The following is a 21,878-nucleotide window of genomic DNA, read 5'->3' on the forward strand; positions in this document are numbered from 1 at the left end:
ATAGTGGCAACTGCCAGGCGAGGACAAGAATGGGCAGGACAAAGGGTATGCAGACACAAATCTTTTTTTCCTCTCTCCCCCTCCTTTTATACACTTATTACTCCCAACATAAGTCAGTGACATAAGGTAACAAGAAAACACACTCATCCTGTTGAAACTCTGTGTGACAAGGAGTTTTCCTAGTAAGGCCTAAATTCTGACTCCCTTCTCCTCGGAAAAATCCCCATCTGAGAAAGGTGGAAAGATGTTCATTGAATTCCTGAAAGCATCAATGTAAATACCTCTGCTGGGACGTGGCCGGGGGGGGGCGGGAATCCCACCTTTCATCAGTAAGAATCACTCACCATCATTAGCAATTTAAGAATACTACAGAATAGCATCTGTAGTGAATGGGGAGAAAAAATACCAACATAACCATTATGGGTTTCCTACTTCCAAAACACAGTCTTAAGGTCAACGTTAGTTCTTTGGGCAGGGAACAGGGACAAATTAATCAGCTCAACAGTTTTATTGTAGGTTTAGCTCATTCAATCCATCATTTCTTTTCTATGTTTCATGAACTAAGCTAACTCCCATACCAAATGAAATGTGAGAATTTTTTTTTAATTAAAACCAACACACAACCAAACAACTCCATCCTGTACTTGTTCACAAGGCACCATAACAACATATTTACCTTTTCAAGTTTGCTTTCACAGTTCTCTGTCAGTGGTGTCATAATCAGAGGATGGCTCTGAGCACTGCCATACATTTCTTATAAGCTGATCTTACTGTCCTGATCCTAGACATATAAATCAGTTTATTATACCCATTTTACATTAAGTAGCACACCAAGCAGGTTTTCTGAAGTCCCATCCACCATCATTACTCCATACTTAATAGTGCTCTACAGCAAAGAAAGCAAAGGGCTGGGGTGGGAGTGACAGGAACACAAATGAACAACGACCACAAAATTCCAAACCAGCTACAGTCTCCAAATATTATAGGTAGTCCTCAAAAGAATGTGTCTCCTAGTAACTGCAGGCAAAAATGGTAAAGCATGTCCTAATGGTATGGGAGAGGAAAACACCTACAGGGAAACAGTACCTTGGTAAGATAAATAAAATAAGCAGCACGTACCAACTATCAAAAGCATGGTCTTCCGTACAACAAGCTACTTTCCTCACTCATTTTTCACAATATAGCCTGGAACCAAATCAGTCACACTGACCGGAGGAGTCATCTTCTCCGTATCTTAATTCAGCACCCACAAGGTGAAGACAATACTTCCTTTTCTCTTTCATTTTGGTTGGCTATTTAGATTGTCTTTCCCCTCACAGAGCCTGCAGGTTTCCACTACAGGTATGTGCTAACTTCGTATTGCTGGGTGCCCAGGAACTCTATCATGTATGTTTGACTGGAGTTCCAGCTCATTTCTCCTCTGTGGACCTTATAGGGTAGGAGTGTACCCTGCCAGGGGAAAGAGGACCCCTAAGCAAAATAGGAGACATACCTTGAAGGAAGGGGGAGCATTAAGTCAATGTAAGATTAACAGTAACAGTATCCTAAAATATCTTTACAACCCACTTATATGTGTTTGAGACCTTTGCCAATGTACTTTTTCTTCAGAGACCAAGTCTCTATGGGGTAATGAGGTCAGGGATGTGGCAGAGCCGTAGGACCTGGAGATATTCCGATCTCTTAGCTACATAGAATCATAGAAGGCTTTGGGTTGGAAGGGACCTTTGCAGGTCATCTAGTCCAACCCCCCTGCAAGAGCAGGGACATCTTTAACTAGGTCAGGTTGCTCAGAGCCCCATCCAACCTGACCTTGAATGTTCCCAGGGATGGGGCCTCCACTACCTCTCTGGGCAACCTGTTCCAGTGCCTCACCACCCTCATCATAAAAAATTTCCTTCTTAAATCCAGTCTAAATCTGCTCTCCCTTAGCTTAAAACCATTGCTCCTTGTCCTGTCACAACAGGCCCTGCTAAAAAGTCTGTCCCCGTCTTTCCTATAGGCCCCCTTTAAGTACTGGAAGGCTGCTATGAGGTCTCCCCGCAGCCTTCTCTTCTCCAGGCTGAACAACCCCAACTCTCTCAGCCTGTCCTCGTAGGAGAGGTGCTCCAGCCCTCGGATCATTTTCGTGGCCCTCCTCTGGACCCACTCCAACAGCTCCCTGTCCTTCTTGTGCTGAGGGCTCCAGAGCTGGATGCAGTACTGCAGGTGAGGTCTCGCCAGAGTGGAGCGGAGTGGCAGAATCACCTCCCTCAACCTGCTGGCCATGCTTCCTTTGATGCAGCCCAGGATAAGGTTGGCCTTCTGGGCTGCGAGTGAACATTGTTGGCTCATGTCCAGCTTTTCGTCCATCAGTACCCCCAAGTCCTTTTCCGCAGGGCTGCTCTCGATCACATCATCCCCCAGTCTGTATTGAAACTGAGGATTGCCCCGACCCAGGTATAGGACCCTGCACTTGGCCTTGTTGAACCTCATGAGGTTCACACAGGCCCACTTCTCCAGCTTGTATGCTTGCCTGATGTTTATCAGATTAGAAGATGCCAATATACTTTTGTTTGCTTACTAGATGAAAATGAATGCTCCAATCCTAACGCATGTGGCTCTGCTTCTTGCTACAACACACTTGGAAGTTACAAGTGTGCCTGCCCATCTGGATTTTCTTACGACCAATTCTCCAGTGCATGCCATGATGTGAATGAGTGTTCTTCTACCAAGAACCCCTGCAATTATGGTTGTTCCAACACTGAAGGTGGTTATCTTTGTGGCTGTCCACCTGGCTATTACAGAGTTGGACAAGGGTGAGTATCTCCACGCAGTCATTCATCGAAGACACATTCAGAAGGCTATAAAAAAGCTGGACTCTAGTCAGACTGAAGAGCAGAGGTGCAAATGAAGGACAGGCTACTAAGTCATCCTTTCTACTCCCTTTGCACACAATATCCATAAGCTAGAAAAAAAGAAATGTCTGTACCTGGAGCATGACACTCATTTTAAATCTAGTACATAAGCAATATTAAACAATTAGTTCTGCTTCCTCCCCAGTATCAGCACAAGAACTCCTTCATGAACCTGCTCAATGAGGACTGTTACTGTGTAAGGATAGGTACCATCTGTACTGAGATAATTAAGGGCTTTAAGCCACACTGATCAACCCAGAACATTAAACACAAATTAACATTGTTCTGGTACATGACAATGGCTAAATTCTTTAGTTCCAAAGTTCAGGGCAGGTTGGTTTTGTTCTGTTTCTTTGTAAAACTTGTAAACGAAAATTAGAAAAGTCTACAGGCCTTCAGCCAACGGTTTTATTTTGTTCAGTATGCCACACTAGTGTGAAGAAAATTAATGCACAGACCTCGTGCTGAGGGAAGGGAAAGGAAGGGGATACAGACACTGTGCTATGGATTACATACACTCACTTTCCATTTAACAGGACAGTTCGTAAAACTGCAAGAAGTAACTAAAACAGATGTTTTTATTCAACAGCCACTGTGTCTCAGGGATGGGATTTAACAAAGGCCAGTACCTGCCACTGGATGGAGATGCTGATGAAGAGAATGCTTTGTCCCCTGAAGCATGTTATGAGTGCAAAATTAATGGCTATTCCAAAAAAGACAACAGGAAGAAGAGAAGTGCTAATGATACTGTACGTACCAGGATAAATAAGAACTATAATGTACTTTGAGGTATTTTCAGAGATACCATACTCAACACTATCAGTAAATGGAGGGAAGTTTTTAACAGGCCACATTCAATGGTGAAAGTCTTTTTTCCTCTGCCTCAGTGGTTTTCACACTTGGGTCCTATTGACAGGAACTATGTGACAATCAGAAACACATCAACAGCTATGAACAGATGAAGTTTTTAAAGCTTCTGAAGAATCCTTTGTAGTGCGAGATGTGGTCTGGTTCCTCAAAATATATTCAGGGAAGTAATTTTCCTATCATTACAGAGAGCTAGGAAACTGGTCACGTCTGCAATCTGTTCAGCTGTCAGGAGGAGACTGGACATCATTTAATGGTCTGGGACACCTAAATAGATCTTGCAGATCATTTTAGTCTAAGTGTCTATTCTATGGTTGCTCACAGTTGTGGGAGTCTAGAGTCCATGACCGAGCTGATACTCTTTAAGTCCAATATTTGCAGAATTGCTGAGGGTATTAGAGAATTACACTTCAGACTTAATTTTTTTCTTACTGTATTTTGTGGGCTTATGAAATAAGTTATGGGATATTCATGAAAGGACAGCCCTACTATTTACACCTTTTAGATGCTTCTTTTCAAAAGTTAGAAGAGTATACCTGTATATCTGTTATCTGAATTATCTGTATGATAGGATGTTTTCTTGTAGCTTTAGCTCTGGTCTTGAAATCTGCAGTAATGGGAAACTGACTCAGTTTAGAGGTGGGGACACACAGAGGTTTTCCTTCAGTAGTACAAGAGCTGTGTAATGCAAACAGGCAAAATGCAGACCCTCAACTAAACTGGTAAGGTGTGCTAGCCACACAAGTTACACTGAAAGAATGGAGAAACAAGTCTCCTTTCTAAAATGAAACAATGAAACATGAAACAATCCAGAAGCTCCAGACTTAGTACACACTACTTTGCATGATGCCATCAAAGCCAGTCCTTGTATTGGCAAAGTTTCCAAAGAAACCAGTAATCCTATAATTTCTGTTCTAAAGGATATAGTGTTGGCACTTAAAACCTAAATGTTTGATTGTTTGATTTCCCCACACACATCCACACTTCCCACAAACATCCCTTTTTCCCTCCCCACCACCATTCCCATTGGACCTGTTCCAGTCTGAATTCTGTGGTCAACTCACCACAGAAATACATGGATGTTTTGCAAAGCATTTTTTCTATTGCACAGTTAATTTCATTTCTAGTTCATAATTGTTATATCTTGTTATTACATTTTTTTAATAGCATTAACCTTTTCAGTTTCTAGTACTAGAACTACCTGAGCAGTAAAAGAGAAAGGTTTCACATCCATAAAGCTACATGAAAAAATAAATAATCTCCTCTCTAATGATATCTGTGGGGTGCGGTATTTAAAACACTACAGTACTTGTTCCTGTCCACAAATTTTCCTTGTTTCCACCATGTGTTTTTAATTAAATTACACATTAGTACACGTACGTACTCGCATGTGATTGGACTTCCCTCAGAAAGAGAAATCCTTTGCTATCTTTACAAGCGTGAAAGGATCTTGACTTGTAGGCTCGGTACCTCACTTAGTATCAGGTTTCCTAAAGAAGACTACAGCCTATATATTTTTGTAGAAGCACTTTCAAAAGTTGTTGCTTGTTAGATGGCTTTCCTAGTAATGCACTCATTCTCGTCCCCTGCCCCCAAGTGTGTTCACAGCTAACACCTCTGGACAGATTCACACCTGCAGCGTAACTATACTGAAGCTTGTATTAAAAAAGAACATATGACTGACTTGTCAGAAAAAGAGTGCTGGGACTTTTTTCCACTCCTTTCAGTGGTCCAAATCAGAAGTAACTGGACAACATGACATACTAGCCCCTTCTGCAGAAGGCTAACAATACAGCAGTTCTCTCTTTACTTCAATTTCCTTTATAATCACTGTACTTCCTCATCACCAAATGCTGAGCCTGCTTGTTTTTAGAAGCCAGGATTCATTAAAACAGTTTTACCGGAAGTTTCAGGGAATTCCCATACAGTGTTGTGGTATGTGTTTCTGTAATGTTCCTCACTGAAGCTGATCATAAGAACAAGACCGTGCCTCACATACAGTCTACTGCAATAGTAAACATAGGTCTCTTCTTTACATGGACTTTTTGCAAGCATGAAGTTAAACAGATTCTGAAAAGAATCTGAAATCTGAGCCCCCTCTGTAGACCTGATGCTGTAACTTTAATTATCCTGTTAAGCCTGTGGGAGAAGCCTTTAAGATTTACAGGGTGTGTTATATGGAATCAAGCAGTTCTCCAAGGTGGGAAGGACTGACAATTGCTTCTTTCACAGCTAGATTTTGACAAATGCAGAAACTGTTAATAATCACATATTCTTCTCTCAGTGCAAGTGAATATCAGTTTCTCTCCTGCTTTAAACAGTCTTTCCTCCTTTACTTCAGGTCGAGCAGATAAGCTTGGAAAGTCTAGACATGGATAGTCCTTTGAAGATGAGAGTCAACATTTCCAGGCTTGACAACAAGGAGCACATCCTAGAACTCATGCCAGCCATTGAGCCCCTTACCAACCACGTGCGCTACATCATCTCGCATGGCAATGACGATGGCATCTTTCGAATCCACCAGAGGGATGGACTGAGTTATTTGCACACAGTTAAGAAAAAGTCAGTGCCTGGAACTCACACACTGGAAATCACTAGCATTCCTCTATATAAGAAAAAGGAGCTAAAGAAACTGGAAGACAGCAATGAGGACAACTACCTCCTAGGAGAGCTCGGGGAAGCTCTCAGAATGAGGCTGCGGATAGACCTCTACTAGCCATCTTCCAGACTGAGTCCAGTTCTTCAGTCACTTCTGTTCACCTATCTATCCACCTGAGCATATCTGGTTTGCAAAGGCTTTGAAACAGTCACTGACTTTTGGGGGAGGAAGGGGGAGGGGAAGACCTCTTTCTTCCATCCTGCCAAGACTGCAGAACCACCCTTGCAGGAGGGTAACTTAAACTCCACCACCACCAAAACTTTGATTACAATGGCAATCATGGTTACTGTATCTTTTATATAACCTCAATTTAAAGTATATTAAAAAGCTAAAGTTCAAGAAGTCATCATATGGCACTAAATGGCACAAAAATGTGAGCTATTTTTTTCCTGTTAGCAGTCTGTAACACTTTGGGTATTTTGCTATAGTTCCTAATTAAAAAAAAAATATAGAAGTTTATTTATTTTTAATGCAGTAATATATGGAGAAAATAACAAATTATGTAAACAAAAAGGGAAACTTGCTTGTTTTTCTTTAGATTTATAAATTTGAGCTATAACATTTTAGAAGTACTTAATTAAAAAAACATAGATTTGAAAGATGTTTCCTTTTGTATTTGGGCCAGTCATCCAAATAGTATATAAGTAATTTTAAAAAGTATCAGAGCTGAAAGAGCACTGTAGTACATCCTCTGGATATTCTAAAGTGCTCTTGCAAAACTTCGAGTATTCAAAAAAAAAGAAAAAAAAAAAAGAGAGTCTTAAAGGACAAGAATTACAATATCAGTCTCTGCAGAGATCATATTCACAGCAGCTCAATAGGACTGTATTCTGAATCAGCCACATCAAATAATGGAAGAAGAGGCACAGCCACTGTAGCAAAATACCTTGACTGCTTTTAATACCATTAGAATTGCAGAACCAAACTGTACTGTACTTATGTCCAATAACCTCAAGGAACCACACATGCAACCACACCTCATTCTCAGAAAGGGTGCTCTACAAACTTGCATTACTGTAGGCAGCTGAAGAAAATGTCTCTCTGAAGGGAACACATGATGTTTCATACTGTTTGGTGCTGGCTTGAATTAATGGTGCATTTACTAAAAACTGAGAGCTGTATCAGGACTGCCATATGTGCAAACTAATTATGCAGCGCAGACAAGGAAAATGTGTATTTGAAATCCATTTGTTAGAAGTTTCATTAATACTGTAGTTATACACCGTACGCCTCATTTTATCATAGCTTATTTTGTAAGAAAGATGTTTGTACAATGAGTTGACATTTAGTTTACCTTAGTAATTTTTTTTTAAATGTCGTACCATTATGTGTTAAGTGTATGTCTCAATGGTGCTTTCTTTGACAGCTGATGCCTGTAAGTCATGTAACAGGCTCTCATATGTGAAAATAGCTAAAGCACATGCTGACTCCAGGATTGTTTCAGTAGCATATCAGTGCTGACCAAAGATTATATCAAGTTATACTCAGTGATTTTTCTTTTCTTTTCTTTTGTTGAGTTTGGGGATTTTGAAAAGAAAAAGAAACTTTGTACATTTTTAATCAAATATTTGTAAGAAAAAAAGTTTTGTTTGAACGTCTGTATCAGTAAGACAACACTTTTCTTGCAATAAAGCTTATTTTGGGGTAGTTTTTTTCTTTGAAATGCCCGTGTTCTTTACACAAAATAAACATCTAATTGTAAATCTCAAGGATTCCAGAGCAGAAAAAGGAGCTGGTACGGTGCAAACTCTTCTTCACTCACATTTAACGTTATACAGCATTTGCTGACTTAGTTTCTCTGTCATGACAGAGCTGAAACACAGGAATTAAACTGTCCTTACAAGTTAAAACTCTGCCTCAACTCTCTCAAAATCTGTCATATATTAGGTTCCAATGGGCTGGCCTTGCAGAAGGTTTTGCCTGTCTGTGTAATGAGGGCTGGAGGACCATCACAATTCAAGTTTGATAATTCAGCTCTAAAAAAAAATCCCCATACATTTAAGAGTAGGAGTGTAAAACCTCCATCCTACCCGAACAGCAAAAATCCAGTAAGACCATCAATGAAGGTAATTTTGCTTGCTGGCAGTCAATGCCCTGAATGCCCTTCATTAGGTACAGAGTCAAACCCAACAGTGCAAAAAATGTTTTTTCTTACAGTATGCAAGGTTTCCACAAAGACCTCATTACATAAGCTACACTGTCTTTTTATTCCATTTGGAGTTAAACTGGTGATTGTTTTTAAGTAATAGCCAGTACTGACTGTATGTTTTTGTCACAGCAATAATAGCCAGAGAAAGGGAAAATGGCACATTGGGTTAAACACTAAATTAAGATGCAAAATGCTTGGTTTAGATGTACTCTTTCATTTCTGAATAAAATATAAAACTTAAACAGTCTGCATGAGCAGAATTAGCCCTACATATTCTATTGCTGTTCTTCTGGAGCAGTGGCACTTCACAAGTTAATTGCGTTGAAAGCCAAGTTGCAGGTCTAAAGTTCTAATTACTGGATGCAGTAAAAATGAGTTTCCCTAGTGGCTGAGAATTTTCTTCAGCATAAAATTGCTCTTCCCATGCTTTCAAAGATCCAGGCTAACCCTGCTGTCCCTCTCCTCTTCCCTAAAATACTCATAAAGTAATAAAAAATACAAGTTTTCAAAGGAATCATACACTTAAATGTCACTGAAGAAAAAAATAATCAGGAATTATGGCATTGTAATTGCTTTCATAATTACTGATTTATTTGATGTGAATTACTTGCCTTGGGTATTCCTGGAAACCTACATAGGTATTCAGATTTATCTGACATTTAATAGTGCATCAATTTAAAGAAGACAATATGAAATTGCCTGGAACCATACTTAAATTTGACATTACCTTCAGATATGGTTGTGCAAGTTTCATTATGACTCAAAGCTGCTTCTGGGTAAAATGACTGACATCTATAGAAATAAAAAGACCTCTAGAGGTCTGATAAATATATCCAGTACAGCACTGACTGAAGACTTAACAACTCTAACAGCTAGTTTCCAAGAAGACTACTCTTGGTCCAAAATGGGAGCTTTCCAGGAAACACTTATTGCAAGAAAAGCCAACAGACTGAAGCCAGTAGAGCATTATCCTTTGTTGCCAACTCTCAAAAAAGGAGAGAAAATAGTAGCAACACTTACTAATGACTCCTTTGAGGCTACAAGTTCTGGAGGATTTTATCAGTAGACAGAGGTTATTTGCATGTGCTATGCACACTTAGTAGATTTAAAGCCTTTTTGCTAAACAAGAAACAGTCATCAGGTAACACCTGTGTTAACTAATCATACAGTAAGTACAAAGTACAAAAAATACCTTATCGCTTTAATAGAAAGGCAGCATTATCCTCTATCATCTTAAAATGCACAAGACAGTTATGCACAATACCCAGAAAGAAGTCACTCCCAGCTTCAAATCCAGATGAAAAAATATCTTGGATTAAAAAAAAAAAAAAGCCCAAGCAAGAAAACCATAACAGAGCCACTTCCTTTCCACCCAGCCTATCATAGTATATATTTCTATACCCATTTCTCCAAACTCTATCCTTTAATACACTCTAGCCTTTTAATTTCTAAACATTTAATAAGAAAGCTGACTACATATGCACAGAAAGACTAGTGTTCCAGAAAGCTACAAAACCTCAAAATCTGTTGCTAACAGTAAAATGAAAATTGTCTTGCTATTTAAGAGAGGCTTCAGTATAAATTTCTTGGCAACTTGAAGCAAGAGTGTAGTGAGTAAAGGTAACATCTAAGCTAGGCCTAGGCAGTGGGGACTTCACCAGTACACTCCAGCTATTCTAGCAAGTCTATGATACTTTCTCATTATAATAATTTTTAAAAATATATGTGTAAATAATTGATAACGTAAAATTTCATTTTGAGGAAAGTCTTTTAGTTCTTTCCAGCTTTACTGCAAGGACCCAGCCCCTCAGCTCTCGATCTAACATTTGCTTTCCCAGCATGCCAGCACTAAAGTTCAGCTTCGTTTACTATAACCCCACAATGTTACCAGGCCCATCAAAGAATGCATGCCACCTTTTCTATCCTCAAATGCTCCAGAGTGTTTGACCTCTGTGTATGTGTCAAAGTGTCTAAGGTGCGTACAGACATTTTAGGGCGCTTCCTTCTTCCTCAAGCATGGCTCCAGTTCAACAGACAATGGAGCCCTGCTGGGAGTATTGCTGAGTCTAAGCATCCAGTAATTATTTCTGAGCACATCATGTCCTTTCTTCATAGCCACACCTCTTAATCTAACCAGCAGTAATGCTACAGCAATTTAAACACCCAGTTATTTCATGTTCCTTCTCTGACAGGATGGGCCTGTAACAGTTTTTCAGTTTTTCATAGGCCAGGCTTTTCAGTCAGCATTCTAGAAAGGACTATTTTTCTATGGGATTTTATTAGACTGACTTGGAATCACCAGTTAAACTTTGGTGTAATGGATGTGGTCTGCAGACCGACAGCTGAAGAACCTGTCTCTGTGCTAAACCCACAGAAGAATTCAGGCCTGGCAATGCTCTGCAAAACTAAATACAGCAAAAATCTCACTGCCCTAAGTGTGTTTCTTAATTTTTCCCATGTGTTATAGATGAAGCCTAAGCACCTGAATTAACCAGTGCTGCAAAACAGACGTCTGAAATCCAAGAAAAGGGCTGGATTTATGAACTTTACTCTGAGGGGATGAAGATTCACAAGTCTACATTCGCACTTCTTAAAGCAGGAGAGAAGGAAAGCGTGAGAGGGCAGAAGTACATCATCTTATATCTAAAATAAAATCCTAGTCCCTAGTGTGACTGGTTATGTATTTGACACCAAGTTGCTATAGCAGAGGTAGGAAGTAAGTTCTTTGCTCCCATAGCCTTACGGAACTGATGAAGGAGGTGGTTTCTCATGTGACCTGTAAACCTTGTTCCAAGAATGCCAACCATGTGTCAGCATGGGTGGTCATGGAAATGTTTAACCTGTGTATTTGGACATGATTTTAGTACAAGCAAGGTCTACTCGCTGCTTGGGCTTGTCAAGAATGAGGTGCATCTACCCATGGCCAAAAACAGATCTTGAGACACAAGGAACACCAGCAGAAACAGCTGGTGGTGTGCCATCACTTTGACACCTCAAAAAGTACTTGTTACCCAAACAGGGATTTTGAGGTTTAAAATTCTGAACTCCAAGGCCAAAGCAGGAGCTGAGGAGCACTTCCATGCATCAAAGTGTGTCTACATTGTACTACAGTATATCCTAAACAGAAGTACCCAGAGCTAGCTCAAATCTAGCTAACCTTAGAAACCACTGCTACAAATGACACCATGAAGAAATTATGAAAGTGACAGAGTGAACATTACCCATAATAAATGAGAAACACAGGACTCTTCCTCAAGGATCTGAACTCCAGTCAGTCATATGAATAGCAGCTGAGTATGCTGAGGCACTAAAACTGGGAACCATACATAGCTCTGTAGTAACTTAAGGAAACAATACCTACCTATTTAGAAGTATAACCATTCTCACTGTTTTACCAGCAGGAGTATTAAAGCACAGAGAAAGCTAAGACTGTCAAAGTCCAGACAAGAAAACTGCGAGATTGGAGCACTGGGTTCCTACTGTAGCTGAACCAGGAAAAAAAAAAAAAGAGAGAACAGCACTGTAGCAGTTTTTTGGTACACAGCACATTTTAAAATCCTATGTCTAAAGGTGTTCTTACATAAAGCAAATCTGAAATATTAAGTTTCCATTAACAGTAACATATAATCTATCTTTTTAGTGCTGGCGGTATTACATTACTGCAGTTTTAACCAATCCTGGTGCTTCTAGACTGCTTATATACTTACAGAAATATCTGTTATTTCTATACCTCATCCTATAGCATTTCTTGCTCAGTGTAGACTCAACAAAATCCTGTCAATTGCCACTAAGATTTGCCCTGGGGCAAGACTACGAAGAAGCTCCCCCCCCCCAAAAAAAAATCCAAAACAAACTAAACAACATACATAGACACATAGCTACACAGACACTCCCTCTTCACTGCAATGAAGAGAACTGTTGAATTACTGTCTCTGCTACACCAGAATTTTGGAAAGATTTTGAATCTTAGGCCAGATCACCAAAGTGACAGCTGAATACCAGATATGTTCTCAAGGCCTGGCTTGTGGTTTGAAGCCAAAGAATACATATGCATTCAAGAAGACAGAACCCCAACCCCAGTATATTTATTTAGCAAAAATAATGCATTATATATCTAAGTGTTGCAAATACAAGGGCCTAAACCGGGATCTCTGAATTCTGTGAAGTAATTGCCATATCTCTAGGTCTTACTGTTCTTCATGTGGAGATAGCTTATGGAAGTTCATTGTTCTTCTCTCTACCCTATGCTTTCAGACTTGTATATTCATCACTGAGAAAGAAAAAAGGGAGGGGGAGAGAAGGGGGGCAGAAATATCAAATAACCACCAGGCCATAACCTTCAAGTACACATGCAATTTTTTTGAAAAACATTAGTTTTAATATAAAAATCAACACACAGATCAACCATATCACCAAGAGGCACAAGTTTCATTGCTGTTGTCTGTTCCAGAAAAATCATCTAGCAGGAGGCTGAAAGCAGGCAAGAAATAACTAATCAAAAAGTTACCAATTCAATAGAAAGCCTGCAAAGTAGTTCACCGTTAAACTTATAAGGTAATTGCACTGTTCTCCTCCACTCATATAACATTTCTGAAAGCCATAAATTCGTAAAAATCAGAAATAAAGGCAATTATGAGCATCTGAGTTAGGAAACAGTGAAAACATTTGAGCAGTATGGCTCCCACACAACATTGACAGGCACAAATGAGCTATGGCCTGAGTTACCTGTAAACATGTAAGTGTAACATCAATGAGGAAAAGTTGTTTAGTACAAATATAACACATCCGGTGTGGTATAACGAGATAGGAAGTTTACATCACCATTTTGTGCACGTATTTTTACCTGGGCATAGGCACAATTAACCTGTGATGAAGTGATCAGGCTTGGGAATTTTGAGATTAACTGTGGCAAAGCCCAACAATTCATACCTCTTCCAAACTGTCTTTTAGTATCATATAACCTTCACATTATATGCTTAAGCTCTCAAAACGAAGATTACATTGCCAGTACCAGTCTCCCTCTCAACCTTACTGACTCAACACTGCCCTAGCCTGCTCTTGCATCCTCAACATCCCAGCTGCACTTGTTTCCAGGTCCTAGTTTTATGGGCAACCACAATCTTCAGCTTCAGTACTGCAGCAAAGTCTGCAGTCCACACCATCTGGCAGTCACAGGGTTCCTTTCTTTTTCCATCTAAATTACACATAAATTATGCAAACACTAACTTAACAATTTCTGTGTCACATTTTTGAAGGCCATTATACTGTAAAATGACTGCTATTATTTGGCACAGTGTTGCTGGATGCTTTATTTTCATGTCATTGATTCAAATACACAGCTGAAGAACATAATGCATTCATTCATTAGTTTGCTGCGGTCTTTATTTTTCCTCAGTATGTCTTCTCAAATCCCTTTCAAAGTTTCAGATAAGACCTCTAATAGACTAGGTCACTGCACATATTAAGATTACTTCTTTCAAGGAAGACTTTTTCTAAATTAAAATTTGTTCACCTGTATAGTCAAACTATGATAGCAAATCAACTAATAAATCTGCAGGAAAATTCCAGCTCTACTAATACCATCAACCTGACATTTTTATGGAAAAAAGCATGTTCATATGATCTTCAGTTAAATTTTCAGTTTCTTTCAGTTAAACTTTTCTCATTTTTCAGTAAGCCTACAAGAGCCACAAAGTTTCCATTTCTTCAGAAAACATGCAGGCACACAGGTGAGGCAAAGTTTCAGCTTCCATAGAACTTGCAATATGACAAGCACCACATGTCCTGTTTTCGTTGTTGGGCTTAGTATCTTCAACTCAAAGGACAAATTCTTAATAGCTCATGTAAATTTGAACCTATAATCTAGCCAATAACTTTAAACACTATGATTTGAACACCTTACACTGTAATCATATTTTTGTCCATTTTGCAACATTAACTGAACAAGACTATCTACCTTATGGCCCACATTTCCTATATCTAGTCTAAAACCCTTTTATGAAGTTCCCAACAAGGAGTGGAAGAAAGGAAAGGGGAAGTTATAAATAAAACAAAAAACCCACCTTCCCTCAGAACTTGCATTTCAGTAGATAGTCACATCTCCCACCATACCAGGTGTTTCAGCTAATTGTTTCTACTATAAATTTAGGTACATTAGTATCATGAGCCTTGTGTGCTGAATTGCCCAACATTTATTTTTTCTGTACAAATCACTCTTTCTGGCATCTGTTTTGAATTGGTTCCCTCTATAATTTCCATGCATGTCCCCGTCTCTTACTGTTTTCTTTACAATGAAAATAATACTTAGAGTTTATACCATCTATGCTTACATAAACTCATGCAGTCTTTCCCACTTTGGAGGGGAGGGTTAAAAAAGGTATTACTTTAGAATTTACTGGCTCACATGCATCACTCCTGGCATCAACTTTTATTGCCTTCATATCTTCATACAAGTGTTGATGAGAACAGGCCATAATGGCGCCATTGCTAACACAATAATTTCCCAAGTAAAATCCTATATTCAGTCTTGTTACACAGATGTAATAATGCTCCAAAGTGAGTGTGTAAGGCTGATGTGGAAGTGTATGTGCTTCTTCCCTTTGTTATTCCCAAAGGTATATTATTTCACAGAATCACAGAATCGTACAGGTTGGAAAAGACCTTTAAGAGCATCGAGTCCAACCGTAAACCTAACACTACCAAGACCACCACTACACCATGTCCCTAAGCACCTCATCCAAACGTCTTTTAAATACTTCCAGGGACGGCGACTCAACCACTTCCCTGGGCAGCCTGTTCCAATGCTTGATAACCCTTTCAGTGAAGTAAAATTTCCTAATATCCAGTCTAAACCTCCCCTGGCACAACTTGAGGCCATTTCCTCTTGTCCTATCACTTGTTACCTGGGAGAAGAGACATTTCATCAAATGCCTATTGTTTATGAACAAAAGTAAACTAGTTTACTTATGAATAATGCACTTAGACACAGATCAATTTAAAAGAAACCAAAGTGGATAATACAGTTGATCGAACTTCTTTTTTAAAGCAGGTTTTAGAAAAAGTATTTTTTAAATGGCCACAAACTGTCTATTTCTGGATCAATGAAGGTTTTTCCAAATTATCTTCCAGCCACATATGAAGTTAATAACGTATGATACTGCTAAGAGATTTATCTATAGGAATTGAATTCAATTAGATGAAAAACAAGGGGGTTTTTCTCTTCCAGGAGTTTTAACTCATAAACCAAAAACGAAATCTAAAAACTTGAGAAGATCTGGCATTTGTTAGATCTGAGAATTTGATGTAGATAAAGCTACGACCTAGTTGCCATTACTGAAACTTGGTGGGACGAATCCCGTGACTGGAGTGCGACTATCAATGGCTACAGGCTGTTCAGAAGGGACAGGCGAGGAAGGAGGGGCGGAGGGGTTGCCCTCTACATCAAGAAGTGGATAGAGTGTGAAGAGCTGTCTCTGAAGAATAGCTACGAGCAGGTTGAAAGCTTATGGGTAAGAATCAGAGACGGAGGCAGCAAAGGCAACCTTGTGGTTGGTGTCTACTACAGGCCACCTGATCAAGGGGAGCCTATTGACAAAGCATTCTTCCTCCAGGTACAGGAGGCATCATGCTCACAGGCTCTCAACCTGCTGGGGGACTTCAGCCACCCTGAGATCTGCTGGAAAAGTAGCACGGTGAGCTCTAGGCAATCCAGGAGACTCCTGGAATGCATTGAGGATACCTTCTTAAGCCAGGTAATAGACAAGCCCTACCAGAGGGGATGCAATACTGGACCTGATGGTCACCAACACAAGTTGCTAATCAGTGACATCAAGATTGCAGGCACCCTGGGCTGCAGTGATCATGCACTGGTGGAGTTCACAGTCCTGAGGCATATGGGTCAGGCAAAGAGCAAAGTCAGGACCCTGAATTTTAGGAAAGAAAAATTCCAGCTCTTCAAGGAGTTAGTCAATAGGACCCCCTAGGAAACTGCCCTCAGGGACAAGGGAGCAGAACAGAGCTGAAAGGCAGATCTTTAAGGATGCTTTCCATAGAGCACAAGAGCTCTTGATCCCCAGGTGTAAGAAATCACGAAAGGAAGGCAAGAGACCAGCATGGATGAGTTGAGACCTGCTGGTCAAACTGAAGGGCAAGAAAGAGATGCACAGGCAGTGGAAGCAGGGACAGGTATCCTAGGAAGAGTATAGAGATGCTGCCTGGTCGTGTAGGGGTGGGGTCAGGAAGGCCAAGGCACAGCTGGAGCTGAACTTAGCAAAGGACACAAAGAATAATAAGGGCTTCTACAGGTATGTCAGCCAGAAAAGGAAGGTCAAAGAAAGCATACCACCCCTGATGAGCAAGACTGGCAAACTGGTAACAACGGTCGAGAAGGCTGAGATACCCAACAACTTCTTTGCCTCAGTCTTCACTGGCAATCTCTCTTCCCACACCTCTCGAGTGAATGTACCACAAGACAGGAACTGGGGGAGCAAAGTCCCTCCCACTGTAAGAGAAGATCAGGTTTGTGACCACCTTATGAACCTGAACATACGTAAGTCTATGGGACCTCATGAGATGCATCCCAGAGTCCTGAGGGAATTGGCTGATGTAGTTGCCAAGCCACCCTCCATCATATTTGAAAAGTCATGGCAGTCAGGTGAAATCCCCAGTGACTGGAAAAAGGGAAACATTGCACCCATTTTTAAAAAGGGTAGAAAGGAGGACCCTGGGAACAACCGACCAGTCAGCCTCACCCCTGTGCCTGGGAAGATCATGGAACAGATCCTCCTAGAAGCTATGCTAAGGCACATGGAGGACAGGGAAGTGATTTGAGACAGCCAGCACAGCATGGCTTCACTAAGGGCAAGTCCTGCCTGACCAACCTAATGGCATTCTATGATGGAGTGACTACATCAGTGGACAAGGGAAGAGCTATGGACACCACCTGTGTCCAGCTTTGGAGCCCTCAGCACAAGAAAGACAGGGAGCTGTTGGAGCGGGTCCAGAGGAGGGCCACGAAAATGATGAGAGGGATGGAACACCTCTCCTATGAGGACAGGCTGAGGGAATTGGGGTTATTCAGCCGGGAGAAGAGAAGACTCCAGGGAGACCTTACTGTGGCCTTTCAAAACTTAAAGGGGGCTTATAAGTAAGATGGGGACAAACTTTTTAGCAGAGCCTGTAGTGACAGGACAAGGGGTAATGGTTTTAAACTAAAAGAGCGTAGATTTAGACGATATAAGGAAGACTTTTTTTTACAATGAGGGTGGTGAAACACTGGAACAGGCTGCCCAGGGAGGTGGTAGATGCCCCATCCCTGGAAACATTCAAGGTCAGGTTGGACGGGGCTCTGAGCAACCTGATCTAGTTGAAGCTGTCCCTGCTCATTGCAGGGGGGTTGGACTAGATGACCTGTAAAGGTCCCTTCCAACCCAAACTATTCTATGATTCTATGATTAGCTGAGACCTAAAATTGCTAGTTAAGAATCAGGATTCAGCTTGAAATGCCTGTCACTAAATTTATCAATTGGTGCACTGAGCTTACAAAAGACAAATTAAAAACAAAAAAACAACTACAGTATTTTTAAGGCCAAACTCAATACTGAGGTACCCCAGCTCTATGACTCTCACTCTTGATCAGTAAGACTAACATCACCAGACAGGTTAGTAAATAGTAGCCCCATCTCTGGGAAGTGCCATGTGTTTCTCAACAGGCCTCTGAACTTTGTAGAAAAGCACTTTTCTGAATCATCCATTGAATTCTTGGACACATAATGCACATTATTTTAAGCCTTTTATTTCAGTATGTCTAAAACTCAGCGAAATCCTTACAATGTGTACTATTGTTACACTGATCAAGCACACGGAGACTGTCTTAAATAGCTGCTCTTGAATCAGAGCTGAGCTTCACTGGGATAGCTCCTAATGTAGCCCATCTATTAATACTACTCCATGGAATATACCCAGTATACCAGACATGCTGTTAACTAAATGGATTGAAATTCCTTTGCCTGTTTACCATATGATGCAAAGAAACACTATTACTAAGTATCCCACAGAATAATAAGATCCATTCAGTCTCAAAACAGCTGGTTTTTGGCTAAACAGTAGCTGTCCTGGAATCCAGTTTTAAAGCCAAAATGAAAGTAAAAGACGACTGTTTGAAAGGAAATTTGATAGTTATAAAGTCATTTTTCAGCTGCTGAGAACACAGATGTAAATTTTATAAATATGCCCACTTCAAAATAAAAGAGTTTGTGGAATATGCCGCTAACCACAGATGAGTCGTTTCCTTCTGAATGGATTGGAGTTACCTCCACGACTTCCTCAGTCTAGCCCCCTCTCCTGAGAAGAGGAGCAACACTTGCTTTGTGCAACACTGAACAGAATATGACAGCATTACTCAGTCACATTATTAATGTGAATCCAACATGCAGTGTCTTCCCACCCCTCGTCCTTTGTAAATGGACTGAACTGGCTCTTGTGTATTTGTGTTTGTATTTCATGTCTTGTCTACTCCTGTATGTTCCCCAACTTCTTTCAGTGAAAGGAAAACTACGCTACCCTTCATCAGGACATGTTCTTAAGAAAGGCACAGTCCAGAGGAAATAGCCAAGAAAAACAAACCACAGTAACCAACGCTTGAATTGAGCACCAGCAAAGCAAATAATTGAAAAGCTCTTGTTCCCATAAAGTTACATTAAAAACCCACCAAAACATTGCTGCGAGAGAAAAAGCTGGTAAAAGAGAACATGAAATGGGCCTCAAATATGTATATAAGTTGGTATGGTTAATTAAAAAAAAAACAAAACACCAAACCCATCCTTTGTGGAAAGCGGTATTTTTTTAATGTTTCTGAAGTTTCAAGACCGACATCCACTGAAAATTGGGTCATACCTATTTATCCACAGAACATGCAAAAATGTTACAGTCACAGTGCCAGCTTTACCTTCTCTATTGCTCAGACAATACTTTCCAAAATGAATACAACAGAAATGTCTTCTAGACATGAGAAGGAACCACTCTTAATTCTGTCAGTCCTTTATCTCTCTTCAGGCTAACAACAGCATCAGTTAATACTATGTAATTTTTTTTTGTGAAATAACCATAAGCTGGTTAGGAAAGCTGCTTAATTTTGCTTTTGTTTAGTGTTGCTACCTAATAAACCACTCTGATTTTCTTAATTTTTCACTTTCAGCCATCAATTTTTTAAAAAATTGCCTCTCAATTTCCTAGTGTCACGACTTGTCCCATATTTTTCTACATAACATTCAGAAATCTCATCTCCAAAAGCAGTACATCCATCACCAATCCTCATAAATACACAGAGAGTCTGTCACATGCTACTGTAGTAGCATATCAAAGAACTATGCATTCAGACATAGAATGCAGTCTACATCAAACAAGCACACAAGGATGAAAGCTGGTTATGAAAGCAACCAAGAACAAATATTGTAAAGTGACCAAGGCAAAAAGCAAGATTTGTTAAAAAGCAAGAGGAAACAGAGTCCAGAATATGGCTCACGTAAGCTGTCAAAACCCAAAATTTTCAATGATGCAAGTAATATCAAGTATTCCATAACTAAATGGTTAATCATGAAGAAAAAAAGATGAAAAACAGTGATGAAAAAAATAGCAAAATGCTTTAAGCACTTCCATAGTACACTATGCTTTTTCAAAAAAATTTAGTATGCACAGAGGGCATTCATGCACTCTACACACCAGCTCTGACAGAAAATGGAAATAACAAGAAAAATAATTCAAAATGTTAAGCTGATTACCTCCACTACAAAGTTTTTCCTTCAGATGCACTCTCATTTGAGTAAGACCCCACATCTGCACTTCCAGGTATCCTATAACACTTCTCCAGTGCCTTTTTATGTCAGTTTACCTTTCGACACAAAACCTTAATTTCTCTCCAGAAGAGTGAGAGAAGAACAGGTGACAAAGATGTGGACTTCCTCCTCTTGTCGGCACTCATCTATTTACCGCCAATTCTATTCCATGGTTCATGCATCTTCTCAGTCCATCCCTTGTGTCCTTACCCTCTGAGTTCCCGGTTTTCTTCTCACACCCAAAACATGCACTCCACTAATCTCTGTAATCCATGTTCTATCTTTCTTTCATCCTTAGGTGAATTGAATGTGCCAGTTAATGGTTTCCATTTAAATTCCCATCCTCCTAAACTTCCCTTACGACACTTATGATGTCTTCTCCAAAACAGAACTCGGAACCATAGGATCTCAGTCACAGGCATTCATCTTTTGCCAGTTGGCTTTGACATATTATTTCACAGCTACTGTAGCGGCAGACTGATTTAAATTTTTTCGACTCTCAACTCCTAAATCGAGACATGGGATGCCTCTAACATTTTTGCAGGTAACCTTATATTCCTTTCTATTCTCCTAAGAGCATATGTATAAACATCTCAGAACATACTTGAAATAGACAACTGGAAGAAGACACAGGCTCTGGTACTTACAGGGTATTTTAAATACAGCAATATCTGTTGGAGGGGCAATACAGCTGGGAAAGCAATTCAAGAGATTTCTTGAGTGTCTTGGTGATACTTTCTTGATGCAGCTGCTCAAAAAGCCACCTAGGACAAACTCTGCTGAATCTGTTTTCTCTCAAGAAAGAATTGGCTGGGGATGTGAAGGCCAAGATCAGTCTTGGCTGCAGCGACTATGACAAAGAGCAGAGTTTAAAATCCTGAGAGAAGTAAGCAAGACAAAAGGTAGAACTACAGCCCTGGGCCTCAGGAGAGCAGACTTTGACTTCTTTTAAGATCTGTGTAGCAGGTTCCCACAGGAGACTGTTCTGCAGGGCAAAGAGACCCAGAAACCCAGCTATCTTCAACAACAACCTCTTAAAAGCAAAAGAACCTTCTAATCAGATGTGCAGGAAGTTGAGCAAGCATAGCAGAAGGCCGGCACAGATGAAACAACCTCTGCATGCAATCAAACACAAGTACCCAGAAGGTGGATGCAGGGACTGGCTGCCCGTGAAGAATACCAGTACGTTGACCAAGTGTACAGGGATGAAGTTTGGAAATCCAAAGCTCAGTTGGAATTGAAACTAGTGAGAGATGTGAAGAACAATAAAATGGGCTTCAGTTCACTTGCAGCAAAATACTAAGGAAATAAGCACATCCACCCAGATGACTGGTGACTGGGCTAGAGCATGCAACATGTAAGAGGAGATTCAGAAAACTGAGTTTTTTCAGCTTAAGAAGATAAGGCAGTAAGGAGAACTTTTTCATGTTTTCAGTAACCTAATGGGAATGCATTCTTCCTGGTGCACAATAGGATGA

General features: G+C 40.2%; 1 protein-coding gene across 1 annotated transcript in view; it reads left to right on the top strand.

Moving 5' to 3' along the window:
* The window catches only part of FBN2 (fibrillin 2), a 183,068-nt gene extending 175,009 nt beyond the window's left edge, over positions 1 to 8,059 (top strand). Inside the window, exons 63-65 of the mRNA XM_075488433.1 lie at positions 2,564 to 2,795; positions 3,484 to 3,643; positions 6,103 to 8,059. Coding sequence (XP_075344548.1) covers positions 2,564 to 2,795; positions 3,484 to 3,643; positions 6,103 to 6,477 — 767 coding nt within the window. The 3' untranslated portion in view covers positions 6,478 to 8,059. The remainder of the gene's footprint in view (positions 1 to 2,563; positions 2,796 to 3,483; positions 3,644 to 6,102) is intronic.
* Positions 8,060 to 21,878: the final 13,819 nt, after the last annotated feature.

Source organism: Mycteria americana, chromosome Z (genome assembly GCF_035582795.1).
Source record: "Mycteria americana isolate JAX WOST 10 ecotype Jacksonville Zoo and Gardens chromosome Z, USCA_MyAme_1.0, whole genome shotgun sequence".
In the NCBI taxonomy this organism is placed as follows: domain Eukaryota; kingdom Metazoa; phylum Chordata; class Aves; order Ciconiiformes; family Ciconiidae; genus Mycteria; species Mycteria americana.